At 55.8% G+C, this 10,355-nt stretch overlaps 2 protein-coding genes across 2 annotated transcripts in view; one reads left to right on the forward strand and one right to left on the reverse strand.

Annotated features, from left to right (window-relative positions):
• The first annotated feature begins 666 nt into the window (after positions 1-666).
• FAM83E (family with sequence similarity 83, member E) overlaps positions 667-10,355 on the forward strand; it is an 18,651-nt gene continuing 8,962 nt past the window's right edge. Inside the window, exons 1-3 of the mRNA XM_011946458.1 lie at positions 667-1,978; positions 4,007-4,174; positions 4,843-4,967. Of these exons, the coding sequence (XP_011801848.1) occupies positions 1,514-1,978; positions 4,007-4,174; positions 4,843-4,967 (758 nt within the window). The 5' untranslated portion in view covers positions 667-1,513. The remainder of the gene's footprint in view (positions 1,979-4,006; positions 4,175-4,842; positions 4,968-10,355) is intronic.
• SPACA4 (sperm acrosome associated 4) lies at positions 7,477-8,463 on the reverse strand. The gene has a single exon (XM_011946457.1). The coding sequence runs from the start codon at positions 8,230-8,232 to the stop codon at positions 7,849-7,851; it is 384 nt and encodes a 127-aa protein (XP_011801847.1). The 5' UTR covers positions 8,233-8,463; the 3' UTR covers positions 7,477-7,848.

The raw sequence follows: 10,355 nt of genomic DNA on the forward strand, positions 1-10,355 counted from the left end.
AAAGAAAGTGTGTGAGCCGGACCTCCCCCAGGGGCCTGTGGGGGCCGTCCTGTGTTTACACAAGGGGTAGGGCTCCCCGGATTCCAGGTGGAGGCCTGATGACAGGCCAGAGGCCGGCAAGCACCGCAGAAGTAGAAGCCAGAGAGCCACAGCCCGTGTCCTCGGAAAAGGCAAGTGCCGGAAGGGAGGCCATGGAGCCCAGCACTAGCCGGTGTGGATGGGCCCCGGCGAGAGGGGGATGGGTGGGGGTGGGGCAGGGAGGCTGGCCTGGCTTGACTCCTTCCTTCTCTTTGCAGCTCCTTGCTGTGGTCTGGAGGAAGCAGCTGCCTGGGTTGCTGGGATCCCCGAGGTTGGGTCAGGACCCTCAAGGGGGCAACTGGGGCTTGGGAGGGAGACAGGGCGAGTTATAGAGTGGCCCCTGTCTGGGAAGAAGCGTCCGGGCACCTGGCAGGAGATAGGATTTAGGCAGAAACCAGGCTGGGGGCAGCTTGGTTAGGGATCACCACAGATCCGAGAACGGTCTGAAACAGGTCTCAGGGCCAGGCCCCAGGCAGGGGCAGCCAGCCTCAGGAGAGTGGTTGGTTAGGTGGCACTCACACCTACATGGGCTGCCAAGGTCATAGACCCATCCCACAGTAATGGAGACACCTGTAGCGCGTGTCACCCTCCACTGCGGCAGCTGGAGGGACTGAGGGTCCATGGAGCAGGGTCCCCCATTGACAGAGTAGGGAAGGGTATGCCAAGCCTTCAGCATTTCTCTAAGGCTGAGCGAGCAGGTCCAGTGGAGAGGCATCCTGGCTGGTCTGCAGGTGAGAGCTGGTGAGTAGGAGAAACTCGTGGGGGCCGTTGGATTCAGCCAGAGACAGATGCTCCACCAGGCAGCCAGATCCTGCGACTCAGTCGGAAGCCACTGGCATTTGCCAGACAGTGAAAGGAGAGGGTCAGTTCATTGTGCTCTTGGCCTGGGGCAGGCAGGCAGCCTGCCGTGCCTTTATTTAAGGACCTCTGGGTGATTGGAGACAGGGAGACAGCCTGTCGCCTGGAAATGATCAAGTGGTCAGCCTGACCAAATTTAGGACAACTGAAGGGTCCGACTGGGCACTGTGTGACCGGTGGGTTGGAGGCTGTCGTGTGGCTGAGCAGGGATGGCCAGCTGATGGGCCACACAGTCGGAGATGGTGTCAGGAGGTCAGCCTGACCAGCAGAGACGGCTGGCAGGAAGGTCACGGAAGGCCAGCCAGGCATGGTGCCACCTGGGCGCAGGCAGGTGGCGGATCTGAGTGGCCTGACACATTGGGTAGTCGCTTATTTGGGCAGTGTGATTGTCAGGACAGTAAGGCAGGGGCCGCTGCAGGGAGCCATTTGGACATCTGCAGGGACCCCCTGGAGGCCTCAGATGGCCACATAGGGTCTCCCTATCAGGAGAACCCCTAGATGGTCACAGTCCCCAAAGACAGCCAGACACCCAGAGACCCAGCCTCTCACAGTCAGTCCTCCCACCCAAGTGACCCCGATGGCGGCCTCCCAGCTGGCGGCGCTGGAAGGAGTGGACTCCGGTCCCAGGGTGCCCGGGGCCAGCCCCGGCTTCCTGTATTGCGAGGGCCAGCGGCTGGCACTGGAGGCTCTATTGAGCAAGGGTGCGGAGGCGTTTCAGGCCTGTGTGCAGCGCGAGGAGCTGCGGCCCTTCCTCAGTGCAGATGAGGTCCAGGGCTTGGCAGCGGCAGCTGAAGACTGGACAGTGGCCAAGCCGGAGCCTGGCAGGATGGCGGACGGAGCCCCCACCACCGATGGGGATGCGGGCAGCCTGAGCTACTGGCCTGGGCAGTCGGAGCAGCCAGCACCCATCCTGCGGCTGGGCTGGCCAGTGGACTCAGCGTGGAAGGGCATCACCCGGGCGCAGCTGTACACCCAGCCACCTGGAGAGGGCCAGCCGCCCCTCAAGGAGCTAGTGCGGCTGGAGATCCAGGCTGCCCACAAGGTGGGTGTCGCAGGGGCCTGGTGTCCATTCCCCAGACTGGGACGGGGAGCCAGGCATTCTCTCCCTTGTCCTCCTGGGACTTGCAAGCCCACACCCCTACCCTAAAGGACCTGTACCCCTGGAACCCAGGAGTCCACACCTTCCAGCCCCAGGACTCAGGTGCCTACACCCCCAGACCTCATCCTTCCTCTCAGAAAGGGGGGCCCAGCCGAGTGCAGCGGCTCACGACTGTCATCTCAGCACTTTGGGAGGCCGAGGCAGACGGATCATGAGGTCAGGAGTTCGAGGCCAGCCTGGCCAACATAGTGAAACCCCATCTCTACTAAAAATACAAAAATTAGCCGGCTGTGGTGGTGGGTGCCTGTAGTCCCAGCTACTAGGGAGACTGAGGCAGGAGAATTGCTTGAACCCGGGAGGTGGAGGTTGCAGAGAGCCAAGATCGAGCTATTGCACTCCAGCCTGGGCGACAGAGCGAGATACCATGCCAAAAAGAAAAAAGAAATGGGGGTCCCTACCCTCCCTCAAGACCTGGGTGCCCTTAGGTATCGATGCCCCTTGAGACTAATTATGACACCCCCAGTCTCAGTCATCACACCAAGCCAGAGGTCTCCACTCTCCCCCCAAGGAGGACCCAGATGTCCCCACTGTAGCCCTTGGAAAGCCCACTATGTACTTCACAGTCTTAGCGTCCGCCAGCTCCCATGTGAAGGGCTTCCCAGGGACTAATGTGAATCATCGAGCCAGAACCCTGTGCCGCCAGAGGGACTATTGTGACCACGGAGGCACGGGGCAGTTAAATCTCTTCCCTGCAAGTGGCCGAGTGGGGATTTGAACCCAGGCTGTCTGGTTGCTGAGTCAGGGTTTCCACTACTTTATGCTGCCTGCAAGATCCAGGCCTTCAGCACCTCCATGTCCCCCAGGTTCGCCACAGTGGCCTAGCAGGTCAGCCCTCCTGCACCCAGCACCCAGAAAATTTCCCAGGACCCAGAAATGTAGTTGCCCACGGTGCCCTATGGGACATCCACCACTGATCTTAGAGCCAAACTGCCGTGGACGTTTGGGCACCGCAGTGTCGCAGCTCAGGGGACGATGTTCTGTGTTACAAACATGTGATTTGTAGGCCGGGCACCATGGCTCATGGCCTGTAATCCCAGCACTGTGGGAGGCCGAGGCTGGAGGATCACCTGATGTCAGGGGTTCCAGACCAGCCTGGCCAACTTGGTAAAAATATAAAAATTAGCCAGGCGTGGTGGTGGGTGCCTGTAATCCCAGCTATTCTGGAGGCTGAGGCAGGAGAATAGCTTGAGCCCTGGAGGCTGAAGTTGCAGTTAGCTGATATTGTGCCACTGCATTCCAGCCTGGGCAATAGAACAATACTTCATCTTTAAAAAAAGAAACAAAAAAAGCTGGGCGTGGTGACTCACGCCTGTACTCCTAGCACTTTGGGAAGCTGAGGCAGGTGGATCACGAGGTTAGGAAATCGAGACCATCCTGGTTGACATGGTGAAAGTACATCTCTACTAAAAATACAAAAAATTAGCTGGGCGTGGTGGCGCATACCTGTAGTCCCAGCTACTCGGGAGGCTGAGGCAGGAGAATTGCTTGAACCCGGGAGGTGGAGTTTGCAGTGAGCTGAGATTGTGCCCCTGCACTGCAGCCTGGGCGACAGAGTGAGACTCCGTCTCAAACACAAACACAAAAACAAACAAACAAACGAAACCAAACAAACAAAAAAAACAAGCAAACATATGATTTGTGATAATAATTTTCCAGCATTTAGGAGCTGGAAATCTCGAGAAGGGGCTGGGGATCTCACGGAGGGGCAGCATTTTGCTCATTCACACATCAGTGCAGTTTGAGCAGCAGTGTATGTCTGGGAGTCTCCCCTTTAGCCCCCGCTGAATGTTAAACTCCCAGCCCCCAGAGCACTTCACTCACAGATTCCGGATGTCAGGCTTCCCACACCCTCTGAATGTCCCCCGAACCAGCTTCCGTTCACACATCCACCTCCCCTCTCCACACCCCCAGCTGGTGGCCGTGGTCATGGACGTCTTCACTGACCCAGACCTGCTTTTGGACTTGGTGGATGCTGCCATGCGTCGCTGGGTACCTGTCTACCTGCTCCTGGACCGCCAGCAGCTGCCTGCCTTCCTGGAGCTGGCCCAGCAGCTGGGGGTGAACCCCTGGGCCACGGAGGTAGGGGCCGGGCGAGGGGGACCTGTGAGTCTCCATTCCCCTGGCATGGGGGCGGTGGGGGCAGACCCTTCCACGGAGCCCCGGGTCATTGAGATGGATGCTAGGAGGGATGGTCCTCTGGGATCTGATGCCCATGGCACTGGAGAAGTGGGGTGGGCGTTCCCAAGCAATCTTGAGTCACTGAGTTTGGGTATCCCCAGGAAATCCCTGAGGGGTGATATCAGTGGCTCTGAGGAAGCCGAGACAGATACTTCTTTTTTTTTTTTTTTGAGATGGAGTCTTGCTCTGTTGCCCAGGCTGGAGTGCAGTGGCACGATCTCGGCTCACTGCAACATCTGCCTCCCGGGTTCAAACGATTCTCCTGCCTCAGACTCCCCAGTAGCTGGGATTACAGGCACACACCACCACGCCTGGCTAATTTTTGTATTTTTAGTAGAGACGGGGTTTCGCCATATTGGCCAGGCTGGTCTTGAACTCCTGACCTCAGGTGATTCACCCGCCTTGGCATCCCAAAGTGCTGGGATTACAAGCGTGAGCCACCAGGCCTGGCCTTGGACAGATACTTCTATGGAGTCATGGGTCCCTCCAGTTAAAACCAGCCTGGAGGGAGCCTGAATCCGTGCAGTGGGCCTCAGCAAGGGTGTGCTGTCCACTCCCCACACCAACAGAACATGGATGTCCGCATCGTGCGGGGCTGCAGCTTCCAGAGCCGCTGGCGACGGCAGGTGAGCGGCACCGTGCGGGAGAAGTTCGTGCTGCTGGACGGCGAGAGGGTCATCTCAGGATCCTACAGGTGTAGTCCTCGCCCCGCCCCCCACCTCCCGGCATTCTATACCCCACTTTCCCTCAGTGTGCTCAGAGAACAGCTGGCATCCCCTGCCCAGTCCTCTCTTTTCTCATCTGTGTAATGGGCTCAAACACCCTTCCCTGGGGACTTTTCCCTGGGGAGGAGATACGTGCCGCGGCCGGACCCAGCGCTGGTCTGTTTAGTGGTCTTGGGTAAGTCTGCTTCTCTTTGACCTGGTGTTTTCTCATCTGGAAAACTGCGCAAACAGTTTGGGGGTGTATTGGCACCTGGATTGGGGTCTAAGCTCTGCCTTGGGTAGATAACTCCACCTGTCTGAGCATCTAAGAAAATGCCCGGGCGTGGTGGCTCAAGCCTGTAATCTCAGCATTTTGAGAAGCCGAGGCAGGCAGATCAGCTGAGGTCAGGAGTTCAAGACCAGTCTGGCCAACATGGTGAAACCCTGTCTTCCTAGCTACTTGGGAGGTTGAGGCAGGAGAATTACTTGAACCCAGGAGACAGAGGTTGCAGTGAGCCGAGATTGCGCTGTCGCACTCCAGCCTGGGAGACAGAGCAAGACTCCGTCTCAAAAAAGCAAAAAAAAAAAAAAAAAAAAGAAAAAAAAGAAACTGCAAATAATAACAGCACCTACCTCACAGGGTCACAGCACAGTTGGGGAGGAGAGGCGTGTGGCCTCTGGGAGCAGACGGCCTGGATTCAGTTCCCCATTGTGTGACTTCAGGCAACTTACTTCACCTCTCTGTGCCTCAGTTTCCCCCTCTATGTCACGGGCTGATAGGGTTAGAGCCTCTAGAAGCAGGTCCCTCAACAAGGGTAGCACCCACACTTGGGCTGGCTGAGTCTTTGTTGTGGGGGCAGTTGGGTGTACTGTGGGAGGCTGCTTGACATCTTCAGCCTTGACCCAGCAGAGGACAGTAGCATCACACGCCCCATACCCCCAGCTTTCCCTGCCAATGAGAGAACCGAAAACCTCTCCAGACAGCAAAGATGCTCACTGGGGAGCACAGGTGCCTAGCTGAGAACACTGGGCAGGAACAGTGGCTTTCAACCCTGTGTGTGCACCAGAATCCCTGGGAGCGTTTGTTAAAACACAGATTTGGGCTGGGCATGGTGGCTCACACCTGTAATCCCAGCACTTTGGGAGGCCGAGGCAGGCGGATGACCTGAGGTCAGGAGTTCAAGACCAGCCTGGCCAACATGATGAAACCCCGTCTCTACAAAAATACAAAAATTAGCCGGGATGATGGCGAGTGCCTATAATCCCAGCTACTCAGGAGGCTGAGGCAGGGGAATCGCTTGAACCCAGGAGGCAGAAGTTGTAGCGAGCCGAGATCATGCCACTGCACTCCAGCCTAGGCGACAGAGCAAGACTCCATCTCACAAAAACAAAAACACAGCTTTTGTAGCAGATAATTCAGCAAAAGGAAGAGGAAAAAGAAAAATGGCCGGGCGCAGTGGGTCACACCTGTAATCCCAGCACTTTGGGAGCCCAAGGCAGTGGATCACCTGAGGTCAGAAGTTTGAGACCAGCCTGATCAACATGGTGAAACCCTGTCTCTACTAAAAATACAAAAAATTAGCTAGGCATGGTGGCATGCGCCTCTAGTCCCAGCTATTCGGGGGGCTGAGGCTGGAGAATCGCTTGAACCCGGGAGGTGGAGGTTGCAGTGAGCCGAGATGGCGCCATTGCATGATTGCACTCCAGCCTGGGTGACCAAGCAAGACGCTGTCTCAACAAAAGAAAGAAAAAAGGAAAAGAAAAAGAAAATGGAAAAAGACTGGGCGTGGTGGTTCACGTCTGTAGTCCCAGCATTTTGGGAGGCTGAGGCAGGAGGATCACTTGAGCCCAGGACTTCAAGACCAGCCTGGGCAACATAGCGGGACCCTATCTCTACAAAAATTTAAAAAAATAAAAATTAGTCAAGCATGATGGAGCATGCTTGTAGTCCCAGCTACTCAGGAGGCTGAGGTGGGAGGATCACTTGAGCCCAGGAGGTAGAGGCTGCAATGAGCCAAGATTGCACCACTGCACTCCAGCCTGGGCAGCACAGCAAAACCCTGTTTCACAAAGGAAAAAAAAAAGAAAGAAAAAGAGAAAACAATACACAGCTTTTGGACCCCACTCCCATTCATCGTGCCTGGAACAGGGCCTGAGAATCTGCATTTTTAGTAAGTTCCAACTTGATACTGCTGCTGTTTCTGGTCCAGGGACCACACTTTGAGAACCCACTAGAGTTGAGACCAGAATGTTTGAAATGTCTGAAATGTTTGAAAGAGTGTTTACCTTCCCAGCTTTGCGTGAGGATTCAGTGGCATGTAACATAAGACAGTCTTGGCTGGGTGCCGTGGCTCACACCTGTAATCCCAGCACTTTGGGAGGCTGAGGTGGGAGGATCACTTGAGCCCAGGAATCTGAGAACCCCCTGGGCAACATAGCTGGATCTTATCGCTACAAAAAGGAAAAAAAAAACAAAGGAAAAGGAAAAACAAAGAATGCTCCATGAATATCAGCTGTCATTTGTTGTGAGATATATATATATATATATTTTTTTTTTTACCGTATTTCATGGACTCTAAGGTGCCACCAATGGAGAGAAGCAATGATTGAAACGTGAGAAGCTCTGCATCTTAGAACCGGTGGAATAGAGTAGTACAATCAAACCCGCAGGCCGTGCTCCCCTGCCGCTCAATCAGGCCTGGGGGTGCTTCCCTGAGCACCGGGCTCCTGGTGGACAGCCTTAGAAGGGATGAAGCCAGGGCCGCAAGAGGTTGTCCGGGGCCTCTCTGGCCATTTAGTGGGAGAAGGAGACGGGGACGTGAGGAGTGGCGGATCTGGGAGAACAGTCCCAGGCCTCGTCCTCCCTGTTGGTCACAGCAAACGTGGAGGGAGCAGCACACCCAGCCCCAGTGCCAGGCTGGTGGTGGCCCCCACCGTCTGGCTGCTCGAAGAGCCCAGAGCTCTGTTACACAGGCGGCCGGTGCAGCAGGTGGTGGTGAGGCTGTACGTGACGCCCCTGTAGCTGACGGGTTCCTCCCGGCCGCAGCTGGTGGCTCGCAGGCAGCCTTTGTTGATGACCGGACCGGTGCCTGGGGCGATCCCCCGGCCTGTGAAGCAGTCCTCGTCATCGCCACAGCGCATGGAGGTGCCGGGACACTGCGTGGAGTCGGTGAGCTCACAGAAGATGCAGTCCTTGACACCTGTCGTGCCCGGGGACAGAGCCATCACCAGAAGCAGCAGCCAGCACAGGACCATGGCGGCCTGGGGGCGTTGACGCTGCCCCAGCCAGGCCGTGGGCTTCCCAGACCTCCCGGAACTGCTGAATGAAGGACCTCTGAGGACTCCTCCTGCCCACGGGACTTTGGCCCTGGTCCTGGCCTCCCAGTATCAGCGCCTGGACTGTCCTCTGTTCCCAACGCCCTGTGTCCCTCTACGTCCTGGGGATGGAGGTGAGCCGGTGGCTGCTGTCTGACAAGAGTCTATGAATGGAATGAGTGATCTCACAGATCCCTCAGGGTTCCCACTGGCTGCTCTCGGGATGAGGTCATAGGTGAGAGGAGGGGGTGTCACAATCCAAGGGGTAGCCTGTCCTGCCAACCTGCCAGGGCACAAGAGGGCTCTGCCACCTCCGCCAAGGTGAAGACGCCCTGAACCTAGAGAACGCTGGCCGCAAGCTTGTCCATATTCTCTGTGCTGTACCCACCAGGGGCTTGACTTCAGCCTCATACCTCCCATGGTGACCCCATTTTCCAGATGGGCAAACCGAGGCTGGGGAAGGGAACGTGATGTATCTGGGGTCCCCGAGCCAGGATGAGAGCCAGGTTCATTGAATTCCAAAAAGGCTGGGAAAAAAGAGGGTGTATTAACTGAGCATTTACTGTGTGCCAGGATTCATGCTCAGTGCTGGCTTGCTTTTATTGTATTTTATTTTTTTGAGATAGAGTCTTACTCTGTCACCCAGGCTGGAGTGCAGTGGCGTGATCTCAGCTCACTGCAGCTTCTGCTTCCCAGGTTCAAGTGATTCTTGTAACTCAGCCTCCCAAGCGGTTGGGACTACAGGCACGTGCAACCACATCTGGCTAATTTTTGTATTTTTAGTAGAGACAGGGTTTCACCATGTAGGCCAGACTGGTTGCGAACTCTTGAGCTCAAGTGATCTGCCCGCCTCGACCTCCCAAAGTGCTGGGATTACAGGCGTGAGCCACCGCGCCACGCCTGGCCCTTGGTGCTTTCAATAACTACTGTGATGACAGGAAGTGTTAGGGCACTGGCTCCCACAGCTCACAGGCTCTCAGCAGTGGCCACGTGCAGGGGGCTTGACCCGTGTTCAGTCATTTGAATCTTCCTATGTTTTATTTATTTTTTAATTTAATTTTTTTTTAAAGTTGGCTGGGCACAGTGGCTCACAACTGTAATCCCAGCGCTTTGGGAGGCCAAGGCAGGTGGATCACCTGAGGTCAGGAGTTCAAGACCAGCATGGCCAACGTGGTGAAACCCCATCTCTACTAAAAATACAAAAATCAGCTGGGCATGGTGGTGGGTACCAGTAATCCCAGCTACTCGGGAGGCTGAGGCAGGGAGAATTGCTTGAACCTCGGAGGTGGAGGTTGCAGGGAACCAAGATTGTGCCACTGCACTTGAGCCTTGGCAACAGAGCAAGACTCCATCTCAAAAAAAAAAAAAAAATAGGATCTTGCCCTGTTGCCTAGGCTGGAGCGCAGTGGCGCGATCTTGGCTCACTGCAGCCCTGACTTCCCAGGCTCAAGTGATTCTCCTCCCTGAGCCTCCAGAGTAGCTGGGACTATAAGGGTGCACCATCATGCCCGGCTAATTTCGTACAATTTTTTGTAGAGATGGAATCTTGCTACATTGCCCAGGTTGGTCTCAAACTCCTAGCCTCAAGCAGTCCTCTCGCCTCAGCCTCCCAAAGTGCTGGGATTACAGGCGTAGCCACCGCACCCGGCCTTCCTAGGTTTTGGCTCCATATTGCAGATGAGCACTGCAGGGTGCAGCAACATGGAGAGCTTGGTGCACAGCCAGGCTGACTAGATGGCAGTCATTCTAGGAAGCAGCTGGGTCTTAAAACAATCCCTTTTAGTGTCCAGAAGTGAATTCCGTCTCTTTCCAAAGGGGAAAACTGAGGCATTCAGGTGTTCCTAAGTGGGGACCAGGTAGAGCCTGGGTTTAAACTCCAGTCTGATTCCAGATAAGTTTTTTGTTTTGTTTTGTTTCGTTTTGAGTCAGAGTCTTGCTCTGTCGCCCAGATTGGAGTGCAGTGGTGTGATCTCGGCTCACTGCAACCTCCGCCTCCCGGGTTCAAGCAATTCTCCTGCCTCAGCCTCCTGAGTAGCTGGAATTACAGCATGGGCCACCATACC

The sequence above is a fragment of the Colobus angolensis genome, unplaced genomic scaffold (genome assembly GCF_000951035.1).
Source record: "Colobus angolensis palliatus isolate OR3802 unplaced genomic scaffold, Cang.pa_1.0 Scaffold25, whole genome shotgun sequence".
Taxonomy (NCBI): domain Eukaryota; kingdom Metazoa; phylum Chordata; class Mammalia; order Primates; family Cercopithecidae; genus Colobus; species Colobus angolensis.